General features: G+C 32.7%; 1 protein-coding gene and 1 pseudogene across 1 annotated transcript; both read right to left on the bottom strand.

Annotated features, from left to right (window-relative positions):
* Positions 1–1,807: 1,807 nt before the first annotated feature.
* LOC139516279 (putative nuclease HARBI1) lies at positions 1,808–4,587 on the bottom strand (annotated as a pseudogene).
* A 10,971-nt stretch (positions 4,588–15,558) lies between these two features.
* On the bottom strand, positions 15,559–17,238 carry LOC139515202 (E3 ubiquitin/ISG15 ligase TRIM25-like). The gene has a single exon (XM_071304766.1). The coding sequence runs from the start codon at positions 17,236–17,238 to the stop codon at positions 15,559–15,561; it is 1,680 nt and encodes a 559-aa protein (XP_071160867.1).
* Positions 17,239–26,907: the final 9,669 nt, after the last annotated feature.

Genomic DNA, 26,907 nt, shown 5'->3' with positions numbered 1-26,907 from the left:
CACACAGGCAACAATATTATGAAGGTGATGTAGTAGTACATTGGTTCATGTATGAGGGTATATGAAAAAAAAGTGGTGTTGTGATTTCCAATGAGACAACTCTCCCCAAGAGACAAAAATAACACAGGAAGTAACAATATTAGGTAACCATAGGGCCTTCAACAATGAGCAAAGCCCATACTGTTGGTCCATAACTATCTTACAGGCCCTTAAGATCTTGCATCTGATCAGCTTCAAATTTGGTACAATAGTTCACCACTAGAAAGGATGAACCACTTTTGATTTTCAAGTACAGGGGTCATTACTGGCCTTTGATCATTTATCAAGAAGATTAATTGATGCTTAACATACATTGGCAGTGCATTTATACGGAATTTTGGATAGCAGATTCTGCATTCATAAATGTAAAGTTTACATATATGCAATCTAAAATGTACAGCAGAATGGAATAACATTGACAGAATTTATCCACACCAGTTGGGGCTGTAGTGTACTAGATATTTGTTTTAGCTCTCCTGTGCCAAACATGAAAAAGGGCATGTTAATCACCCCATCACAGTTTGTGTCTGTCCACAATTGATTTCTGAACCAACTGTGCTAATTTGAACCAAACTTTGCATGAAGGATACTTAGGGTGGCATTCTTTCAGAATTGTGTACACCTGTTCAAGAACCAAGGTGGTCGCCATAGATGAGCATAGTTTAAAACTGGGCCTAATTACTCAAGGAACCACTATGAATATTTTAACCAAACTTGTCTTAGATGGTTCTATGATATTACCTGCTGAATAAGCTCTTATTCTGTATTGGTTATTATTGTATCTTTGCTATTTTTTTTTTTAGTGTTTCCACTTTTTGAACATAAGGGTATGGTACAGATCTTGTCAACTGCCTCTCAGTGGATATCTTTGTTTTGTTGTTAACTTCTTGGTATGTGTTATTATCGTTTCAGTGTGTTTGTTCTTAGATAGTTATTTTTTGCTTTATCAGTGAGCTTGCTTCAATGTACAGGTAGTCTCATGGTTGAAGAACATACAGTGTCTTTCAGATATTTACTTTAATATTGAAACGATGGGATATTGTCTCGTGTACATTTACCCCCATGTCCTTTCGTTTTACTAATGTGGCGTAAAGCAGCCAACAACCAATCAATCCTTTCTTTTTATATGTGGCCTTCAACAGTGAGCAATAGCCCATACCACATAAAGAGCACTTAATGGCGAAGGAAATATGTCAAATATTCAAAAACTGTCACAAATGCTAAAGTAAATAAAGTATTTCACATAAAAAATATAACAACATGGAATAACCACTGAAAATACAGGATGCAGGCTTGGTACATTTAATGGTGTTAAAACTTGTTTGTGAGTACTCAACCCTCCCTCTCAATCCTAGGCCAGTGGTTTAAAAGAATATAAAAACAATAAAAATCAAAACCAATAAACACAAAATTTTATAAGCTTGACACTCCAACAAAATACTAAAAACACAACTGAGGTGATAATGTTAAACAAATTTCTTTGTACTTAGAATGTGTAGAATTTTGTTTTTGTTTGCATATAGCTTTACATTTATAAGGATAAATCAAGACTCACTGCATTAACGTGTGATTGTAAATTGAACAAGTTAATGCAGATTTATAGCTTGTTGTTCGGTGTGAGCCAAGGCTCCGTGTTGAAGGCCGTACTTTAACCTATAATGGTTTACTTTTTTAAATTGTTATTTGGATGGAGAGTTGTCTCATTGGCACTCACACCACATCTGCCTTTATCTAGATAACATTAAAAAAAATGAAATCATTACACATGTTACAGTTGAAGTTTATTTATTACAATTATGGTAGATTGGCCATCATTTGCTGTCTGATTTCAACTCCACCTACATCATTTTGGAAAATGTTTACATAATTATTTGGGTGATTGTCATTGTCTCTATCAATATACAGGTCAATGTCTTCGTGAGCAATAATGCACAAGTTATGTAGAATACATCCTGCCAGAATAGTAAGAACTATCTGTTTTGGTTCATGAATAGTCAACTCCCGCAATCTTCGGAAACGTCCTTTTACATGGCCAATAGTCCTCTCTACAGCCTGACGAAAGGAAGAAAGTGCTTTGTTAAATCTTCTCTGTCTTGCTGACAAGTGACCATTATCTTTAAACGGTGTTATCAGCCAATTTTTAACAGGATAAGCACTGTCTCCTACTATAACTTTATTTGGTCCAAAAAGTTCTCCACCTTCAGCTCTTCTACACAAGGAGCTATTTCGTAGAACTCTAGCATCGTGTGTACAACCTGGCCATCCACTGTATACATCCAAAATTTTCAAGGTGTTGTCAACAACTAGCTGTGTTATAAAAAAAAATAGACTTTTTATTTACAAAAATAATGGAAAAACTCATAACAAAATATTGCTTACATGTACATCATTACAATGAACATTTTATGTGAGATATCAGGAGACAGAGTTGCGACATTTATTTATATATTCTATCTCATAATATTGTGATATAAATATACCAGTACACGTATTGTATTTCTAATTTTACTCATGTTAGTGTTTTATGTTTAACCTGGATGCATCCATTGCTTTCAATACTATTGGAATAAATTAACTGCTAGTAACCTATGTCACATGGTATATACTATATATATAGGATTATCCCTGTATTTTGAAGTGTACCTGAGTGAGTGTAAAACAGGCTAACTTGCAGTATGATGGGGATTCTGAGAGGACAAGCCAATTGTGCCCTTCAATGGGAGTTCAGTATATATGCTGTCTTGTTCTATTTTTGGTTGGCTAACTGTACTTTTTTTTATAATCTTTTAGTTAATGTATCTTTGTGTTTGTGTGTTACACTGTCCAACTTTTCTTTTCCTTAGATTTCAAATCTGTAACTTATTCAGTATTGACACAGAACACAGCTCCTTTGCTGCAACTTTTATATTTTGTATGTTTTAATTTTGTGTCAAGAGATGATAAAATTTAAAAATCGGCAATAAGTGTTTCTTTGTACCAATGTGTATACAGTGGTTTTAAAGAATAAATTGTCTTGTCTTGTCTTGAATATGATATTGCATTAATTCAGATGACTATCATACCTGCAGCTGCATTGATGGGAACCCCTTTCTATTGTAATAGTCATTGTCATTAGAAGGACAAGAACTAAGCCTTATGTGAGTTCCATCTATTGCCCCAATGATGTTTGGAAGCATATGTAGAAGTTGAATTTCTCTTGATAATTCATCTTGCCTCTGGAGACTAGGCCACTGTATTATCTGAAAATATACAAGACAATAGCAAAGAATTTAGTGATTACCTACATTAAATTAAGCTTACAAGGCATTGAATAAGTAAAATTATTCAACACATATCACAAGTATACATATAGAACCATATACAGATAAACACATGATCATGACAATGAATATGTTAAACAACGATAATACGCTGTAGTGTATGAATTAATTGTGTTGATATGCAATTTGTGTGTAATATACATGTAGCTCATTACAGCTTGTGTATTATGAATGTTTGCTGAATAATAATATTGACATGATTAACTTTAAATAAAACTTTGAATATGAATTTGAATTTCACTATGGTCTATGCATTTATAGTTGCCTAGCAAATCAGATTGGTATGGATGTGTATACGTAGATCTGTATAAAATTTGTGGTCATTTTTGTATTATATGTCTCTGATAAAGTTAATTAATTTAATACTGATACTTTTGTTTTATCAATATAAAAATCTAGGGGTACATTGTATCTCAAACTTGTGTTATATCAATGAGGTTTCTTCATTTCATTAATTCCTATTTTGTTCATAAATAGATCATGTATAATAAAATGTACACGCTGAGCAGGCACATGTAATAACACAAGTTTGAATATATTGTAAATCATATATAAATATTTACTTATCACGGAAGGAAAAAAAATGGAAAAAAATCAATGGACACGATGAAAAAACAAAATACATCTTATTCCTACTACAATTTGTATACATACATCTAAAAAGATTTCACAAAAGGCTTCCAAAACCCTTGCAATGCAAACATGTGCAGTAGATTTCCCGACTCCGAAGTACTGTCCAAGCTCTCTGAGTGAATGTTTCATTGTTGGCCATGTAACACAGAAAAAGTAAGAGCTGTTTTCGTGGCGATATTTGTTCATTTCCTCCTCTGTGTTCAAATATTAATTTCGGTTGAATTGCCTCATGAATGGTTTCAAACATGTCCTTGCTGATTCTAAAATGTACCCTGTAGTCCTCAGTAATGAACCTTGGAATAACTCGTTCCGAATAGCCTTCAATACGAGGTACATCCCAGCGTTTCCCGTGCAGTAACTGAAAAAGGGCTCCCATAACATTATTGTGTGATAATAGTTGAATCGGGAGTGTACAATGGTCATTTTCATTTAAAAACGTTTCACACAAAATTGTTATGAGAACAGGATCATCCATGTTTGTTGAGACTCTACTCTAGAGTAAAGTGTTTTGGCGAAATAGATCGTGCGCATATTATAATGAGGTTATTTTTAGATCAACTCTACACTAGAGTTAACTAGAGTTTTTCACCTGAACACAGCCAGTGTAGCCCAACACGTGCCCTATATGTATTTAGGTCACTTCCCATTGTTTACATTTAGTGTAGACGAATATATTACAGAACAAAACACATGTTGGGAGCACTACAATAATAATAATATTAGTGGTAAGAAAATGATAAGTATAACACTGATTCACACATCCGACGCCGGGACAACAAAAAGGAAGCAAATAAACAGTAAGTAACAAAAATGTAATTATATAAACAAGTTTTAGCATTTTCTTTGGCTTGGGAGTTTTACCCATGACAGGAAAATAAATAAATTGTACACAGATCACAATGCACGATAGAGAAATATTAATGCACATTTTAATTTCAATTTGAAGTATCCAAAGAAAGAGTAACCCTTTGTTCATTTATATCTGAATTCATAAAGTGATTATCATTTAGAAAATACCGTCTCAATTAGTCACACACCTTCAAAAAAGAAAAAAAGGGGCGGGGGGGGGGGGGGTGTTACAAAAGGACAAAAAAAAAAATGATCACCTATACATGCACGCTCAACTCGTTCTCAAAGAATCACTGCATCACTTAATATAAAGTGGGGAAATCATTGGTTTGGTTTGATTTGATTTGTTTTTGTATGTATTCCCGCTCGCCAGTTTACATATTACTGCCAAAATAAAATAAGCTCACCCACACATCCACACACATTGTATAAACACATTCATTCCCAATTCAATATGTAAAGGTAAATATAGAATGATTAATACAACAGTATGATGTAGCAAATAACATAAAAAAAAACAAAAAAACAACAAAAACACAAAGTAAATTAGACAGAGTCAAACTGAACATGGTTAATTTTATTAGCGTCCACCGTTTCCAACATCTCCGGTAATGACAGACATAGCATCATCATCATGTGTTAATAATCGTTCTCTAGTAGCAGCTGGTGCTTCATCTGGTTGTTCGGACCATTCGGTTGGGGGTTCAATTTCAAGCTCATCTAACATTGCAATGAAATCATCATTATTTCGTACTATGTGTTTGTCATCTTTGTTGTCTACAATATATATTTTGCCGTCGACCACCCATGTTGATTTGAGCTTCTTGTTTCGTACCAGAAATCTTGCATAGTATGCAAGTTTACTTCTCAGCATTGTTAATTCTTGGTTAATGGATATATTAGCAAGTTGAGGGTTTTTTCTGTTAAATTTGCTCAATCGAAGTAGAGATTCCTTAACTCTATGACTGGATAAACGAATGATGATTGGGCGCGGACGATCAGAATGTTGCTTCCCAGTGCGGTGACTTATTACTATGTCACTCTGTGACATTTGGACATGCATTTGGCTTGCGATTTGGAGTATTTTGTTGTCAGTGTTTTCACCATAAGAGAAAGGAACCCCTGTAAAACGGAGCATATATTTCCTACTATGCTGCTCTAGGTCATCGCATTTGTTTTTAAGATATTTTATTTCTGCCTTTAAATTGTTGCTGACTTCAGAACTTTCATGAACAGTAATAATATCCTGAAAACTTTCCACTTTTTTGTCAAGATCATCATATTTGATTTTTAACTCTTTTAACTCGCGTAGAACAGGTTTTTGTTTTTCATCAATAAGGTTATGTAAGTCACCAATAAGAAATTCTTTCACAGTTTGTGCTATTCTTACAATGTCTTCCTGACTTATGCTTACTACAGGTGCAGCTGTGGAATTACTCATGCTAGTTTCAAATAAATGCTCATCAGATGAAGAGTGTAATATATCCACAGAGTCTGTATCAAACGTTTTTTGCTTTTTATCTGTTTGTAGATTTTGGGGGGATGGTTGAGAAGATGGGCGACGTCTTCGCTTTTTAAATTCACTGTTTGTAGTATTAGATTTCTGCATCAAGGATTAAAGATCCGTTTTACATAGTTAAATACACAGATGATCTAATAAGTTGCTGGCATTAATAAAAATAAAAGTTCTTGTAGAACAATGGTCACGTTGGCATTCGGTCCACTCGACTGAGTATCAGGTGTGCATTATGTTTTAACAAATTATATGTCTTTTGAAAGTCTCAAATTATATACAGTTTATACAGTTTGTTTGTGCATGACTTACTAATTCTTTCCTGTCATTGGATAATTCAAAACAAAATGCTTATTCACATTATTTTACTGAAGATTCGACCTGATATATAAACACGTCTTTCCCATCCGAGCATGCGCAATTTCAAGGGTGAAGGTTGATACCTGTTAGAACGTTTAAACCCGTTGCATTTGTTTGCACATGCCCTAAGTTAGGAATCTGATGTACATTAGTTGTCGTTAGTTAATTTGGTTCATAAGTGTTTCTCGTTTCTCTTTTTTTATAGATCGTTAGTTTCCCCGTTTGAATGGTTTTCCTCTGGTCATTTGTGGCGCCCTTAATAACTTTCTGTTCGGTGTGAACCAAGGCTTCGTGTTGAAGACCGTACTTTAACCTATAATAGTTTACCTTTGAAAATTGTGACTTGAATAGAGAGTTGTCTCATTGGCACTCATACCACATCTTTTTAAATTAATATTAACACTGCCGATGTACCCATGAATCGAACTTCAACTTATTGTATACGATTTTTTTCTGTTTAAGGTAGAGAGGGTATCTTCCTCCATCTTTGATTTTGAAATACCAGAAAACAAGCGGTCTAGGTCTTTAATAAAATGTTCAAATTGTGAGAGTAGTAAGTAATTCATGTGTAAGAATTTTCTTTGAAATATAGAAAATGGCATGTTTTATCATATTTATTGTTGTATTTTACAAAAAACAGAAAAACTTTTTTCACTTTAATTTGTTCCAACTCTGCCACATAAGGGGAGGTAACTCGAATATAAGGGCAGATATTTCGGATAAAGTTACTTTTACAACAGAATGTGTTTGGAATTTACCTATTTTATTATTTAGCAAGAAAACGAGTCCCATGACCCCATTTTTCTGTTTTTATATGCAAGCATAATTTTAGAGCTATCTTCTAATATTTTATCTTCAAATTCTATGTGTAGTTTTCGTTTTAATGCAGACAATTGGGTTTTCCATACATAATTTATACAAATTCGTCAATGTCGACAACCTGTAGCGTAAAAATAAGCCTTTTGACCCATTCTTTTTTATTCTTTTAATTAAAAAAGTATGATATAACCTACAATTGGGCAATTTATTATACAATTCTATGAATTGTAATTTAGAAACCCTACCTTCATCAAGGCATTAATTTTTAAATTTCCTTTTTCAATGAGACCAAAAGTATCACCTCTTTCGATCAATTTAGAAAATATTTAAATTCAACGAGCCGAGGCAAGAAAATGTAAATGCAGTATATATTTATATAGATTTTTTCTGTCCTCGTTCTCTGCATTTTGGCATACCTATATTTGGAAAGCAATTGCTAAAAGAAATGTTTATGGCGTAAACCTTTTGCAGTGTTTTTGTAAGTTTTTTTTAGTATCGTATACAAGAGTGACCGACAATCCCCTTAGTAAAAACATAGAGAGGCCCTTCCTACATGGGGATTGGTTTTTGTAGGGTCTGAAGATTTGATTGATATGCTTTAATTTGATTTCGTATCATCTGCCGTCCATTTTGTAATTAATTTCTTTTGCATAAAATTGTGGTTTTTTTATGTGATCTGTCGGAGAGCTCACAACAGCTCGTGTTATGATTTGTAAGTGTGAACACATTTACCTTAACGTGTGAAAAAATCATCAAAATATCTGAGATTGAAACATGGCTTAATTAAATTTAATTAAAAGATTATCAACCTTGATATTATATACTGTTGCTTTGGGTACTAGGCAAATATCCTGACGTTATCTCAAAGATTGTACAGAACACTTGCAAGTTCATGAAGTTACAATAATTATATTAGATGCATGTTTCATCATAATACTTTATTCTGATTGGCTAACTGCATATCACGTGTTATTCCTAAATCAATTGCATCACTCAATAAAACTTTTCATTCATGATAACACGTGGTCCCACAATAAAGTGCACAGGTGAATTAAATAAAACCATTATAAAATTCGTGTTTTCATGATCATAGCTAAAAAATGTAATTATAAGTATTGAATGCTTCTTTTTGTAACTTCATAGGGTTGTAAAAGCGTTGACCGTGCGCACATTTTTAGTATGAAGCGCTTCCGCGCTTCATACAAATGTACGCAGGTCAAGGCTTTTACACCCCAATGAAGTTACAAAAAAAAGCATTCAATTTTTAAATAAGTTATCAGATTTTATGGGCGAAGTCATTTTATGAAGATGCATGGTATTCAGAATAAAGAGAATGGCCAATTCTGATTAGTCGATATGTGCACCCGTTATGTTTGACCATTAGAGGCTTCGTGCGCTCTGTATTATAAAATAACATATTTCCCTTAGCCCTAAAGGAACTGAGATGTCTTTCCAATGCTAGGATGGGACACGTGTTTTAAGTGCATAATTGATGGGCGAGGGAGATAAGTACAAATAACGTTAAGAAAAGCAACACAAACCTATGTTTTTGGACCGAAAAAAGACTGTCCGGTTTTTTTTTTATTCTAGCAAGGTTTCATGAAAAATGAATTTTCTAAAGTATGTATCTCGAAAAAGGCTATAACTGTCGCCTATGAGGAAATAAATTGTTGATGGCTAACTAGCCATAGTTTTAAGCGACCCAGTCCTTTGACGAATGTAGGACAGACATTCACAGGACAAAAAGTCACAGATAAAAAGTCACAGGACAAATAAAAATCTCAATTCAGTTTTAGATTATTTTTAAACAAGAAAACACTAATTAATTTTATTTTTTTTAACTAATATATATACAACAACTTTGTTATTAATAAAGGCAACAGTAGCTGATTCACTACATATCAATAAAGATCAATAATTGTTATGAAAACCTGTTGTCAAAGTAACTTATTACTTAAATGTATGCATGGTGCCAAGAAATATAACAATGCATGATTGTTGCCTCTTTGACACATTCCCCATTTCATTCTCAATTTTATGATTAAAATCTAATATTGGTTTCTGTTTTGGTTGAGGTCTTGTTGCTCAGTTCTTAGTTTCCTATGTAGTGTATTGTTAAATGTTCATATTTTCATAATCCACCGCTTTAAGTCCTTGAATTATGCGTTCTGCCCACTTATGTATTTTGAATGTCCACTTGATTTCTTCCGCCTCTGTTGTGTATATGAGGACGCAAAACATGGGGTTTAAGGGTTAATGATAATCATTAAGTTTTTTCTTTAAAGACAGACAAACAGACAGAAAAAAAATTTAAAGTGTCACATACCAATACTGAACAATATCATACATCATAATATAAGTATAAAAATACAAATACGAATATAGATCGAAGTTAAAATATCGGTATCCAGCCATGTATGACTTTTGAGACACTTTTGCTTTAAAACTTATTCTAACATTCATGTATGACATTCATGAATAAATAAAACTTTTACATTACATTAAAAAATAAAACATTCGGTTATACACAAAATTTTCTGCGGTTAAATATAAAATATAAGGATTTTTCTAAAAAAAAAAAAGGTTGTATACAGTCATGTGACATCAGAAAGATAAATTTGTCGTCATGATTAAAATCGTAAAAATTTTGGTTAATTGCACTTGCTTTCAAAAATAGATCATATCGCAGATCTGAATAAAATTCACAATGCATTTAAAAATGTTTTTCGTCTTCTACACAAACAACTGTACAATATTTACATTTTCTGTCATTAAAAAGAATTTTTGGTTTGGTGTAACGACCTGTCTCTATAGCTAAAGGTAGAGACCCACTTCTAAAATTAGATAAAATACGTCTATGTTGTCTATCATTTACATTCTTGAGATATGCACTTGTTTCTAATTCATTTTTATAAAGTCTATAAGTACGTAACTTCTTACCATTTGGTTCATTTCGATCTTGATACAATTTTTCAGCCCATTCTTGTTTTTCAATTTCAAACAATTTTGTTTTAATATCATACATTTTATGTCTGTTGGAATATTGGCTATTAATGATATCATACATACCAAGTTTATGAGCTATTTCACAAAATTTCTTGTCCCACGGTCGAGAAATATGCATACCCCTTATATGGACCTTGTGTGTAATTCTATAGTCATACGTATATCGCACTAACAGTATATTCTAACAGTTCAGCTGATTTTGCTGTTTTAAAACCCATATCACCTAAAACATCTATATTCTAAGCATTTGATGAAATTCCCATAAAGAGTCTACATGCCTTGTTCTAAATTTTTTAAACTTCCCTCCAGTTGTTGTGTCCACATAATCTGGCTCCATGTAATAGCACGGGTTCAATAAGAGTTTTATAAAGTTTTGTATAAACATTAAATGACATCCCTCCACATGATAAAAAATTAGTGTATACTGCAGAAAGCGCCCGGCTTGCAGATTTTGTTATCTCTCGGATCATATATTTGTGTTCCATAAATTCGTTTATATGTAATCCTAAATATCTGTACGCATTATCAAAGCTAATAGGCATATCACTGCATTTAAAATTGAAGTCTGATCTCGGAGCCTTTTTGTTACGAAAATGTATAATTTTGGTCTTGGTCTCATTTACAGTCATTCTCTATTTCATACACCAAGAATGAATACAGTTTAACATATTTTGAAGACTCTTTTTATCTGGCACCATAAGTGCAATCTCATCAGCATATAGCAAAATTGAAACATTCAAATCATCAAAGTCAACACCAATATTTAGAGCACGTATGTCTTCAGCTAGTCCATTCGCATAACTAGAGAATAATGAAGGCGACATTTTACAGCCTTGTTTCACACCAAAATTAACAGGAAAAATATCAGTCATATAATGTCCTAGCTTCACTGCGCTTTAGTGGCATCATATAAAGATTGTATAGCCTTTAGAAATAACCCATGTATGCCTATACTCATTAATTTATGCCACAACATATCACGGTTCACATATTTAATTTCACATAACAATATAGTTGTAATCATTCATGTGTATATTCATCTATTTAAGGGTTTCTTTTATAATAAATACCTAATGATATTTTTAAGAATGTAACTTAAATTAGTGCGGTGACAGAATAGGAAAAAGTCAATGTTAATGTTTATTAAAAGAGTTTAATTTCACTTCATGGTATACGGCTAAAAATTGGCACAGTCATAGAAAAATGATTTTACTTGAATTTAAGATTGGTCGTCAAAAAGTCGTATGGTGCAGGTTTTTTTTATTTAAGCTATTAGTCAGCTTCAAATGCAGATCATTAGTGGCATGCAGTTTGGTTTTTTTATTCAAAAGCTGCCCTCGAATATCTTTCTTTTGTTCTATTCAAACATCAGACATAATTCTCTATGCATTAGGCGATAAAGATAATGCTAAAAGCATTTTGATGATTAATTATGAAGCTAAAAGCTACTGTTAACGAGGACATTTTGTGTTTTACCTGATTCCAACATCAATACATAAATAAAGCGCTGATGAATGGATTATATCGTATCTACTATAAGGTAATAAAACTACAATTTTTCTTTTCATGTACACATGTTTTAATGAGGAAAGATTGTTTAAAACGATATTTTTTTTAAACTTTCAAAAATCTCAACTGTTCAATCATTAACTTTTAAAAATTCCAGATAGTTGTGTCCCGTCCATGATTGGGCTGAATACATAATTTTCCTGTAATATTTTGGACTTGATATTACTTGTTTTTGTTGATGTTTTATTGTTTCGTTGAATTATTTGGGTGTCTGTAATTCATTTTTAAGGTTGTGTTAATATGATTTTATGTATATAAGAGGCAACATAAGTTTTTCAGTAGTTTTTTTAAGAAATAGGGATATGACAAAATCCCAAAAAGATAACAAAACTAGAAAGTCCGTTGAAACTTGGCTTTAACATTTCAAAGAAGCAAACATTCACATTAATCACTTAAATAGTGTTATTTTCTTCAATGCGGAAGTGGAATAATTGATTTTGTTAAAAAAAAACATTAAATTGGGGTATTTTGACACAGTTGATTGGTGTAATGATGAAATTTACGGATGATTGTGACTTTAGTTTATTCATAGATGTACATCTATGGTTCATTCTATTCTCTTGAAAGTTGTTTATATGTAAGTGGATACGAATGATACAGAAGTCTACATATTAATATAGTGATTTACAGTTCGCACTGCAATTTGAAATGCAGAACCTTTTCAAAGACCTAAAGAAAACCATTGTGCTTAGTTCTTTGATTTCAAAATCAGATATATTGAAGATTTCCTGTCTCTCTTTTAACCACACACCAGTCAGTGAGTACTTATATTTCCAGTTAGCTTGTGATAAAGGATACTACAGCACTAGACTGTTCGCTTCATATCTTGACCTTTTCTTCAATATTGAGACAGATTGACGACTACAATTAAAAATCTATGACTAATTTTGCAGGTCGATTTTAACTTTCCAATTGTCAATTTCCCCATGTCTCAATGTACTTTACTCCTCTGTGCCATCGTATAATGTGCACATATCTCAAATGACACCTTACGCTTGTGTATGTTGAGTCAATTCAGACTTCATGAACAGTGGAGTACCCCTGACTACTTAAAACAGGCTGCATATTTTAAAGGGATACTTAAACTTAATAGTCGACGATAATATCAAAACGGTATGGTAAAAGACGAAGAAAGAGGTAAATGGCACACAAAATTCTGCAAAATTCTACATAGACTACCAAAGATAACACGAAACGTACTGGAAACCAGGGGTTAGTTATCTCGTGTGCGCCCCGAAGGTTAAGCAGATTCTGTATCAATTGTGACACCTGAATGGCGAACGTGGAAATTTAAATTTGGCGACATTTACTTATTGTGAAAAAGAGCTGGTGACTGAAATAGACACAAAATAAGTTTTTATATCACCGTATCACGAATAATGTTACTTTTAAGCTCTGTCGTGACCCAACTCACTAGCAACATTTTTTTGCGGTTTAAGATTTTTAGATACTGAGAATCAGATCAGACCTCAAAAGTTGCAATTAATTTGTGTTTCATTCTTATTTGTAACATATATTGCTACTTTTGATTCGCATATGACACGGGTTACATGTTGTTGACCCAACCGAATTGAACACTTTTTGAAATTTTTGTAATTCCCCTAGCTTTGTTTAAAAACATTAAAACATCGGTAAACTACTGTTGCCTCTAATGTTTCTTCGAGACATACAGATAAAATAGCAGCCGGCTCAAGTCAAGAAATCGAAGACAAGGGATATCAAAGGTTATGCTATGTGTACTTTTGTTTGTCTGTTGGTTTTTTCCTTTTATTTGGCCATGGTGTTGTCAGATTATTTTCTATTGATGACTTGTAATGTCCCTCTGGTATCTTTCGTCTCTCTTTCATATGCTTGCATCTATTGTAAGAAAAACAACAACCAAGACAAGGAATTTTAATCTCTAAAACAGAACATTTATGTAAAGGCTGTTTAATGCTAATTTGTCATACAGCCACTATAAATCTTTATTGGGTGTATTGGCATGTACCGAGTTCAACGTATATGGCCAAAACTTAAGTTTTCACTTTCATTGAGGTATACTAGGTGGTTATATTAATAAATACATATTTGTTCATAATTTTCTGTAAACTTTGTTAAGTTTTGACGGACGTTGTTCTAATTACTTTAAAAAAAATACATCATTTAAAACTAAAAACTACCCCCTTTTTGTAAAGTCGTATACGTGTGTTCGGAAAACTCATTTAATTATGGATTTTCACTCTTTTGATGAAAAATTGAATAAGGTAGAAAATAGATTTAAGTTTTCAATCATTCTACTATTAAAAAGGGTATTTAAATTGGAGTTTTATATTCAATTTCGTTTTTCCTTGAAAACGACATGTGACCTTTAATCAAGATTTTCTGCACCATATTTTCTTTTGACCGAGGCGGATCCAGGGGGAAAATTTGGTTGATTATATAGGGAATCATTGAAGCATGACTGGAGCGGGCCCCCCTTTGGTCAGTCAGCGCCCCCCCCCCCCCCCCCCTTTTAGGAAAAGTTCTGGATCCGCCACTGGAATCTGAGTATATATATTTCCGAATCCAATGATATATGATATAGCCGTGTACCATTTTTGACGATTAAAATTTCATAATTTCGACTTTGGTCACTGGCCTAAATGTTTGGTTCAACAAAAAACTGGATATACATTTAAAAAGGCAAATATGTTATATACTTACTGGAGCGGTTATGAAGTGATAAGACTGTATTTTTATCATCGACAATACAGTTTATTGACAGGTTAATATACTCATATGAACACTAAATGTGTCCCTTTGATATCAGATTTTTCCTGTACTGTAATGGATCCAAGTGAATAACCCAATTCAGTAAAAGCCCGTCCAAATCCTATTTAATTGATAAATTTAACAACACTTTACGTTACTTTAATGACAGTTTTCCCTAAATAATCAAAAGTTCTCTAATCATACAGCCTAAATAAAATTATTTAAATCAAATATAAACAATAAATGTCATTAATTAGTTTAAATAATTTAAGTAACACGGGAAACTGTACACAAAAATTTACAACAAAAGGGACGATATTTTCGTTCCTTATAGGAAATTTTCCTTTTTTGGACGGCGATTTTCCTTTGGTACCATCAAACGGTGTTCATAATTTCACAAATTAAACGTAAACTATTTATTACATCTATAGATTGTTAACCACAACTTCCTCAAAACCTTTACTAAATTCTTCTATAGATACAAATATTTGGTTCGGAAGTTCGACTGTATATGTAGAAAACTTATTACAAACCGGATAGCGCATCCTAATTTTTACAGTAAATATACTCATCTGGTCAAACGTCATTTGTGTTTCTGGTGCAGAATAGTCTCATTGGCAATTATGCCACATCTTTCTGTTTCTATATCAGGTGAATAAATACCATTGTTCTAGTTTACATATACATACACTTACTACATTCAAAATCAGTAATACGCATTTAATCAAACATAACACTGTATGAAAAAATAGTTCCATCGCATTTGTTGCACACCAATAATATGTTCGTTTCCGTGTTGTAATATAGACGTGCGGGTTTGTCTAATCCGTCTGCTTTGGTAAGTAATGTTTTGCTGACAGTTCCATCATCTTGCAATATCATAAGGTTATTAGATCTTATACCCACAACAAACACATTTTTGGCACTGTCAGTCGCAATACCGCCTGGTGTAGTAAGTGATTTATCCTTAAAATTCCATATCCTGTTACCACCTGTAGTATAACATTTAACAGTATTTGAAATAGGCGCTGTGTAGTAGATTCTATCATCGATCGTCGCGATATGAAACGCATTCATGTCACACTTGATTGTATTAAGTTTAGTTCCTTCCATATCCAACACTACAATTCTTCGACCATCAACTACAACATAAATTTTTCCATCACTGTATGATATCCCCCGACAGTTGTATTTTAATGTCATTGTATTCAGAACGACCATTTTCTTTATATCTATAACCTCGATGTAGTTCAGATCGTTATAAGAAACCGCTATTTGGTCGGTATCTATTACTGTCAGATCCCATGGCTCTCCAGAGACGGGTATATTACGGACAAAAAGTCCGTCTTTATCATACTCCATAAGTACATTCTTCCATATTTTAACAGCAAACAATAAGTTACCATTTGCCAATATTGCACATCCTGTAATATCCATGGTCTTTCCTTTTTGCTCAATTCTTATTTTTTTTCGCAGCAGTAGCTTTGTATTATGAACAGATCTTTTAGTTTGTACTTGTATTTGGGCCTGATCAATTTTTTCATCCTTAAATGGACATGTGATGGTACTTTTGTCGATTTTTACTCTAGCAAAGTAATCAACATCTTTCAGCAGTGAAGTAATACCCTGGTGTATTTCTATATCTATGTTGTAATTGCTGACGAAAAGTAAGGCGTTTGTTATAGACTTAACCTCGTCTTGTATTTCTTTATTTATCTGATGTGTTCTCAAAAATACCTGTAAGTCGGGAGCAAAACGTTTTAGTTGAGAGGTTTGTTCTTGGAGGCGTTTAATTTCTTTCTCTTTTTCATTTAGCTGATTCTGTATTGTCCTATATTTTGATTTACAAGAAGTATGTACTGTTGTCAATTCATTTAATAATTTTCTTTCCAGATCATCTAAATGCTTATTTATAGTTTTCCTCGTATCAAAAATACGCTTTTTGATAATCTTTTCCTGTATTTCGATTTGTTCGGTTGCAGCCTCGCGATCATTACGGCATTTTTGTATGTTTACTAATGTTTCGCTAATTGTGTGTTCCAAGTCCGCCAGAGCAGTTGATGTCTTCACATTTTTCGCTGCTTCTGCAAGAGGAATTATTGCGTCGGAGCAATCTTTATGGTTTGTAGTAAGGCATGCAATACAAATAGCCTTTTCATGTCTTTTGCAATACATCTCCAGGTTAGACCCGTGTTCCTCGCACTGAACACAAACATTCACATTTTCAATTTTACGGTAGTCTTCGATTAAGATCAAATTGTGGTCTCTCGTAATTCTCAGTGACATGTGTGCCTTTTCACATACATTACAAAACCCTTCGTTGCAATCCGTGCACCATTTCTCTGCATTCTGTGTGTTCCCGTCGTGACCACATGGTCCACATGGTATAAATGAAGCCATATATCTCAACACATCTGGTCATAAAGAAAAAACAATACATTGAAAACAATAAATTACTAAATAAATGTATACGATTTCGTCCATATATTGCCATATTACAGTCAAAATTAGCTTTTTATCATGCATTACTATCTATGCAGATCTAAATTCTGAAGAAAAAAAATTGTTTCAAAGACAAATTTAGGTAGTATAAAACACTGCATTTACTACGATCATCTATGTACCATAATCTATGGCAAATGAGACGATTTTAATTTTGCAATGATCAATTTCTCCCACCTTAGTAGCAATATACCAACTTCACCTGCATATGGGATATACATTCCCAAACTTATTCGATATTCAAGAGCTTACAACTTCTACTCAGACTTTGTAAAACATCAACTTTCTACGTAGACATTCGTGATAAATGCATATATATGTCTACGTAGAAAGTTGATGAACCAGGGGTATGTCAAAGAACGTCTTGTCCTTTACATTAAGTTCGTCGGAAGGTACCAAGATCTTGTTGACATTTATTCGGTATCAACTTCAAAAATAATACACGATGGTCGTGAAGTATAGATTATGGGTACTGATGTTGTTTCATCTTAATAACGTGTTGTAGTATTCTTTTATTTGTCTTTATAAATATAACTTTTACTGTGTGGTCAGGGGTTGGTTTTTTTTGTGATATCTTTTTTTAAATCCTGTTTACAAAACGTTGAATTTTTAGAAAAACTAAGGATTTTCTTATCCCAGGCATAGGTTACCTTAGCCGTATTTGGCACAACTTTCTGGAATTTTGGATCCTCAATGCTCTTCAACTTTGTACTTGTTTGGCATTATAAATATTTTAATATGAGCGTCACTGATGAGTCTTATGTAGACGAAACACGCGTCTGGCGTACTAAATTATAATCCTGGTACCTTTGATAACTATTTACAACACTGGGTCAAATCCACTGCTGGTGGACGTTTCGTCCCCGAGGGTATCACCAGCCCAGTAGTCAACACTTCGGTGTTGACATGAATATCAATAATGTGGTCATTTTTATAAATTTCCTGCTTCCAAAACTTTGAATATTTTGAAAAACTAAGGATTTTCATATCCCAGGCATACATTACCGTAGCCATATTTGGAACAACTTTTTGGAATTTTGAGTCCTCAATGCTCTTCAACTTTGTACTTGTTTGGCTTTATAAATCTTTTGATATGAGCGTCACTGATGAGTCTTATGTAGACGAAACGCGCGTCTGGGGTAATCAATTATAATCCTGGTACCTTTGATAACTATTTGACGTGACTCTGTACTTGTACATCCTGTCATTCTGTAATTGTTCTATAGTAATGTTTGTTCTTGTCTTTTTTTTTTTTTTGCTAATGTGCTTTGTCTATTGCATTTTTGTGTTTCTTTAATACAAGTGACGTGGCTCTGTACCTATACATTCTGTCATTGTGTTATTGTACAACTGTTTCTATTCGTGTCTTTCATTTTTGCTTATGTGCTTTGTCTACTAATATATGTCTTTTGCGCTATTTTGTTATATATTTTTTGTTTTATAGTGATTAAGATTATAACACAATGTTGACTGCTGTACCCCTATTTTTGACATTTTTACCTAGGTAAAATAATCGAATATAATTGCCCAACCCATGGTTAAATGAAAACAAATATATTTCTTAATTTTGCCATTGAATAGGGACTTTCCGTTTTAAATTTTCCTCAATGTTCAGTATTTTGTGATTTCATTTTTTAATTTTTTTATTTATACGTCATATCACAAATTTTTCCGACTTTGTACGGTTTCAGAGTCGTTCTTTTCCTTGAGATGTACTTATGTGGGGGGAAACATAACAAATTGTCCTTCCCTGTTCTGTAATTGCAGATTTGAAAGGTGTTTATTCCGGTTTATATTCACGGTAGGTATAGTGTCCGGCTAGGATCGTGGTTTTTCGAGTCATTCGGTCCGGGGTGTTTTTCGAGTGTAGTTCGGGCTTTTTCGAGTGGAAAAACATGCGATAATATCAATTAACTGCTATTTCGTGATTATAATAGTTTCATGACTATCAACTTATTTTGATTACTTTACATGTTTTGATCAACAAAGAAGCACAATTTCCTTGTATCTAACAAATACAATGAGTGTTTATTATTGTCCTGGCTTTTTCGAGAGCAACTGTGAAATGGTCCGGGTTTTTTAAACAAATGGTCCGGGTTTTTTCCAAGAAAATTGTGATAAAAAAAGTATTCTTGACTTGAAAAAATGACTTTTTATAGTTTATAACAGTAATGAAATCGCAAAACCGTATTACTACGTTGATCAAAATTAACCTGTATCAATTAGATTCTGATCGGGAAACATTCTCTCACAATTTTCAATTGTTAAATTAGAAATTATTGGATTCTTCATAAAAAGGTCTTTAGAACATAGTGCAGGGGGCTCATTATCTTTTCAACTTCATTTCATGTTTGTTGTTTTGTCATAGTAAATAATATTTTTCGTGGTGAACCCCGGAGTTTTTATACGAGACGTATTATGGTATACCGTTGTCTGTCCAACGTCAGCAAGTTGGAAAATAACTCACAAACGCTGTAGCCAATTTACACGAATCTTCAGAGAAATGTTTATATCTATTTAGGTATTCACCCTTTCGGATTTTATAAATTATAGATTTGACGTTTCCGAGTTATTGGATTTTACTAAACAAACTAGAGGCTATGAAGAGCCTGTGTCGCTCACCTTGATCTATGTGCTGCAGTGCATGTAAAACAAAGGACACTCTACAACATTGAAGACCAAAATAGAATTCATGACCAAATTCTCTATTTTGGTGATGGCGACTTGCTTGTAATTCTTACTTTACTGAAAATTATTCACAGGCACTTGTCTCAGAAAAAACTTTCCTATATACCTTATTATAACACAAGGTACTTAACTTGCATTTTAGAAAAATGTCAAGTGGTGACAAAGTTCCGTTATATGCCGCTTTATTGGCTGTCAACCCCGCTAAAACTTGTTATATCGTAAATCTAAATTGATTTATCTTTACAATGGTGTATAACATGCCTACATTTGTTGTCGGAATCATCCGTAGCAATCCTACCAAAGTATGTCAATCGTAATATTTTTTTTCTGAGACAATTGCCTGTGACATTATTGCTGTTTACAGTTTTCTCTATCTATGATGAACTTGGTCTAGTAGATTCAGTGGACATAATTTTTTTTTAAAGTAAACGGACGATGGAGACGGACAGAGACGTATAGCAAGTGATGGAAAAATCACTTGACACTTTTTGGTCAGATTAGCTAAAAAGGGGTGATTTTACAGTTTCAGACTATATTTTTAAAGTACTTTTAGAAGTTTTCACGAAACTTTGGTGACGGATTTACATAGATTAATGTATACGTAACCTCCCTTAAGTTTTTCATAAATGTTTGATATGACATTGAGAAATTATTTATAGGTTTCATAACAAGTGAGAACGGATATCGCTTGATATCAACTCTAGTTATTTAATTTCAATATAATACGGCGAGTGTATTCTATTGAAATTAAATAACGAGAGTTGATATCAAACGGTATACCATTCTCATAAATGACCTAACGAATAGCCAATGAGATGCCGTAATATCATCTTAATATGATCCTGGATAAGGAAATCAAATTAACGCAGATTTTCGTATCACACTCTATTCAGTGTGTTACGAGAAATGTCTATTCATGCAAGATATAGATAACAAGGTTTTTAAAAAAGTCAAAACGTGAACTTTAGAACTTTTTTTATGCTATATCTCCGTGTTTTCATTATCATGTGTGTGGAAGATAATATTTCCATTTTATTGTAAATCAGGACAATTTGGGTATATTGAGAGTTGTGTTAAATATAAAGTGAGGAGATAAATAATGTTTTTATTTCGATATTAATTTTTACCAACGTGAAAGGTCAAACAACTAACAATGGATGACAGTTCTAGGGTTCTTATTGATAGAGGTAATATTTCACCTAAGTCCCTCAGTCATTTTATTTACTTTTCTGTTAAAAAATGCCATATTAAATAGATATAGGAAGATGTGGTATGAGTGTCAATGAGACATCTCTCCATCCAAGTAACAATTTATAAAAGTAAACCCTTATAGATCAAGGTACGGAGTTTAACACAGAGCCTTAGCTCACACCGAACAGCAAGCTATAAAGGAACCCAAAAATTACTAGTATAAAACCATTCGAATGGGAAAACTAATGGTCTAATCTATATAAAAACGAGAAACGAGAAACACGTATGAACTACATAAACAGACGACAACTACTGTACATCAGATTCCTGACTAAGGATAGGTGCAAAAATTTGCAGAGGGATTAATCGTTAAAGTACGATTATTTTGTTTTATAGAATGTGGAATGTTCTTTTCTACCAATAAGACCAAAGCTACTTGCTAATCATTTGTTTTGTGAATGCCTAAAAAACCGTTCCACATTAGAAATGGGGTTGGATCCAGCTAATACATTCAATTTGCTGCTTATACATGTATACTTAAAAACATAACTGTCCAAAATCAGGAGCCTGTTTTTTCTTCTTTTTTGGCTTATTATCGTGTCTGTTTTTCGTTGTTTAATACAAAAAATTGCCATTAATTTGATACAGATATATGCATAATGGTGAAAATATACCACCAATGGGCGCTCTTATAACTGGTTTGTATAACTGTCTATTGTTGGGAATCTTTAAGGGATATTCTTGTGTATCAATTAATTCTACTGCATTGATAACCGTTTCTTTTAAATTAACCATGATCATATCTGTGTACATGTACGTTACATCATAGGTGACTCTATTTTATTAATGAAATATGTTGTATCTAGAATTCAAAAGTTATGCCTCCTCAATAATGGTTTTATATTAGGTCAATTAATTTCTAAATCTCAATCCATCTCGTGGGATAGTTACACCTATTGATGAGCGGTCGTAAGAAACATTAATTAATGTTTATTGTATCATACTAGTTGACCAGTTCGCAATGCCTGATTAATTATTTCTAAATCAATTTTATCAATTTTTGGAAGACTGAGGTACATGTGTCCATGTTTTGAATCAGTATCATTCTTTAAAAACTATACGTATTGATAGCTATTTCGTTTTTTTTCTCTATAGATTTTCAAGTATATATTTTATCATCATATACCAAATAAGTGAGTTAGCGATCAGTGTAAAGTACTTTAATGTCATGTTTTAAATATATCGAATACTCCGTATGGAGGTGCTCTTAATTGCAGGAAGCTAATACAGATAAGAAGAACAAATGTTCCGATGAAGAAAAAGAAAGTTTCCGAATATTCCTCCATAGACCATATTTATAACTTATAAATATTGCGTGAACCCTCAGGGGTTCACGCAATAAGCCACAACATAAGAGATTGAACTTTATTCTTTGAAATCGCTACGGGCGTAGTATTCGCTCATGGCGCAGCTGTTTACCAAAAACGCAATAAGAAATCTGGACAGCAGAGAAGAATCAGAAAAATTCTATGTAATAAAAGTATTCTAATGAAAGAGGTCTGCTCCCTGCCGCCACAAAATAAAATCATAAGAAACAAAAACAAAAAAATACACACTAAATCCGATCACTTTTTATTCCCTTTTAAAATAAAATTAATTATATAGACAGTTATGTAATTCCCTTTTTAAAATAAAATTAATTATATAGACAGTTATGTAATTCCCTTTTTAAATAAAATTAATTATATAGACAGTTAAAAATAAAATGAATAGTTCATCAGCTCAACACACTATATGTTCGTACATTTGTACGTCTCAATCCAAATTGTCTATGCTTTCATTAGATTGTTGGCATCGGGAATATATAATGAACATGTATTTTATAAGAAGTGACAAACAACAATATATAAAAATGTACGATACTTGTTTATAAAGTTTAATCGTTGTACACCATAATCAAACTAATGAATGCTTTGGTTTTGTGCATTAAAAAGTACATAGCTTGAACTCTTTTTTATTGTTTTTAAATGTAAATACACTGACATTTAACATTTTAAGCCATAAAAAATTTGTATAATCACTTGATTAAAACACGGACGCACTCGAAAAAGCCCGGACTGCTCTCGAAAAAACCCGAACACATAGAAATGAATTTAGTGTCAAAGTGTCGTTTTCAATACAATAACAAGAATTTTTGTAAAATGTCTGTATATCTAAGAATATAAGGATTCTATGTATGCATTTTCATCGAAATTTGCATTGGTATGTGTATAAAATTGCCTTTATTCTGTTTTTTGGACGGCTAAATTCAACTTTTTTCACAAAAATAATATCGGATTGAAAAGATATTTTTATCTTAAATACTGACACACCTTGTATATCCGTGTATGTTAAACTCAAGCGTTTATATCACATCTTGACAGAAAGGAAGTCTGTTTGTTTACATTTTTTATCATAATCACTCGAAAAAATGTGGTCACACTCGAAAATGCCCGATCGAATCACTCGAAAAACCACGATCTTAGCCGGACACTATACCTACCCATTGGCGGATCCAGGAGGGGGGGTTTCGGGGGTGGGAACCCTCCTTTATTTTTACGATAAATGCATTTGAATGGAGACGTGTAGTTGGAAACCCCCCTTTTTGTCTTGGGTTAGGAACCCCCCCCCCCCCTTTTTTTTTAACTGACTGGATCCGCCCCTGCTACTGCGATCTTTACTAATTCCTTTCGTTTTGTTACTGGTTTAATCTATCAGGTGTAAAAACTGCGAGATTAAATTTAGAGCGAAAAACACAGGACAAGAGAATGGTTGACATTTTAGTTGTACCTTATATACCAGATATCAGAAACCAAAAATAAGGAAATAGAATACAAATCTTCAAGGGTTTATAATATTGTAATATTTAAATAACAAACAAAACATTTAATTAAAATAGCGTTGTTTGATCACATTTCCTATATATATAATTGAAATAGAATAGCTATGAGAAATACACTTACCAAAAAAGGATTACATGTGAATACAACCATTCCGAAGTGTCATTCTACCGCGTCATGTGATTAATCAAAGACAAACACTGTCAAGTTGTATAAGATACAGTGTTTACAGCGTGTAACTATGTCAACTATTAAAAACAAAAATACTGTTTAAGTACACACATAATTACTCCACACAAAATAGGGAACTTAAATTAAAAAGTTTATAATTATTAAATTTTAATAAGTGTATTAAATAGGAATATCAGATACAGGATAATTTCTAAAAAAAAATTAAACTTTTAAATGCCAACAAAGGGAGATTCTGTGAAGATAATAACAGAGACATAGATACGTATATATGTCTCTGGTTACAATTGTTTCAGCGGGGAGATAGGAAATTGGTTATATCACATGACATTTTTATTCATCCTCCTCATAGAGGCAAAATTTACCAAAATGGCACAATTTAAATAGAATTCTATTCAAACAATTTGATTAAATTTGTTCTGTTTTGATATATATTTCTAACATTCACGTGACTCATGTGTGTAAATCAAATCGGACACGGTTAAAAGGTATTGAAATCGGATACTAACTAATTTGACATCAGTCGAATAACATACACCAATAGTAGTACAGCCATTGGGTCCTCCGGACACACTTTTACTTTTTTTACTTTTAAAGAAAGAAAAGATACTAGTATATAACATTGACTCAAATGGGAAGATTATTCGATGAATGTTAATAATAATCTCGTAAAAGTATATTAAAACACACATTTTTTGGTTTGATCCGCTCTTTGGCATTTGTATAACATTTTGGATATACAAATAGTTTGGCCTCGAGAATCATTAAAGATACATGGATGTTCGAAATACGCATCAGATGCATTCAAATTGGACTCGTTTATGTTATTCTAAAATTCAAAACAGTAAAACGTATTACGTAAAGGAAATACATTACTTAAAAACATGCACGAAGAAATGAACTTAAAATACAAAGCAAATTCAGCGTAAAAATACGTGAAATGAAAATCACTAACCAATATCATACGCTTTTATTTAGTTCTGTTTATCTGTTTATAAAGAAGAGCAAATAATAGACATAGTGCTTTCTGTTTTTATTCTGATCTTTTTTTATAATTGGGATTATAAACTTTTCAGTTTTGCACTCAAGGAGAGGGCAACAATTGTTCAGATATATGTTGTATCTGTGTACGATCTATTTTAATCAAGAAATTTAACATTTGATAAAAATGACACGGAATTATTAGGGAAAAGAAACATTTGACAGTAGGATATATTTGGCCGCAAATATATCATGTTTACCAGAAAGAAAAAAACATATGTTGAGTCAATGTATCTTATAGTTCGTTTCTGGGTGTGTTGCCAAGTGTACAAAGTCAGGAATATGACAGTCCTTGTCCATTCGTTTTTATGTGTTTTGTCATTTGATTTTGCCATGTAATTATGGACTTTCCGATTAATTTTTTTTTCACTTCAGTGTTTCTGTTGTTTCGTTGTTTTCCTCTTATAGTTGATGTGCTCCCTCGGTGTTAGTTTGTAATCTGAATTTGTTTTTGTCTCAATCGATGTATGACCCAACAGCGGTATACTGCTGTGGCATTATCTACTTATACAATGCACGCATATTTAAAAAGGCAATTAGAACAGTAAGTTCTTTTTGTAAATAAAACTTAACATATCGTCAGCTTTAAAGTTTTACATTTGATCCTTAGTAAAGGAAAACTAACAATGAAATGGGAAAATCCAAATTCTAAAACTTGGTAAATTATCATCCGTTCATGCAAATTTTTATAGATAAGCACAGTAATCGGATAGGAATTTCTCAATGACATTATTCTGTAACTGTACTTTATCTCTACAAAACAGTTGCATATTTTTTGAGAATTTGCGTAGCCAAAACGACTTCGTTTTCATACAAATCCAATGTCTAGCAAGTATGTCCACTTCAAAATCAAATTGTTTGTTTGTTTGTCTTGTGTTTTATGGTGTTCTTAGCACCCTTGGTTGTATCATATCGAACATTCTTCCATAATATCATGCAAGAAGACCAAAAATAAGAAAAAAATCCGTAGCTGGGGTTGTTCGTTTAGATGAGGTTCTAAAGTCGCGAAAAGACTGTATTGCGAAAGCAAAAAAAAATTTTAATCTATTTTCAAATTCTTCAAGCGTAAAACAGCGATTTGTTATTTCTCTACAATAAGATTCATATGTATGGAACTTGAAAGTGACAAATGAAATTGTTGTGCCTGAAGATATATCATACATCATACAAAGCTTGTAAACATATATAAAATGAATATTACTATGTTTATGTGACAATCATTGCCTGTCTTAGTTTACTTGTTCCGTTATCAAAAAAGTAAAGTGTACTTTATAAGTAATACCGGCGTCACACATCAGCGAATAGCACCGACATACGCCGGACGTGGTCAAAAACAATGTACGCTTTTTGAAATTGAGGATTAAAATAGCCTTCAAAGTGCGTTTAAAGGAACATCAAGACTGTCTGTATGACACTCCGTATTCTTAAATCCACACAAGACATCGGTCCAGCAATTATTGTAAAGTTTCTTTCCAACTTTTTTTCGCACGAACTTTGGTATTAAATTGTACGAAAAAATGAAGCGAATTCAAAGACATCTACTTTTTATTTGATCATTTGGTAGATAAATGTTACAGTT

The sequence above is a fragment of the Mytilus edulis genome, chromosome 3 (assembly GCF_963676685.1).
Source record: "Mytilus edulis chromosome 3, xbMytEdul2.2, whole genome shotgun sequence".
Lineage (NCBI taxonomy): Eukaryota > Metazoa > Mollusca > Bivalvia > Mytilida > Mytilidae > Mytilus > Mytilus edulis.
This window is presented reverse-complemented; position numbering and strand designations above follow the sequence as displayed.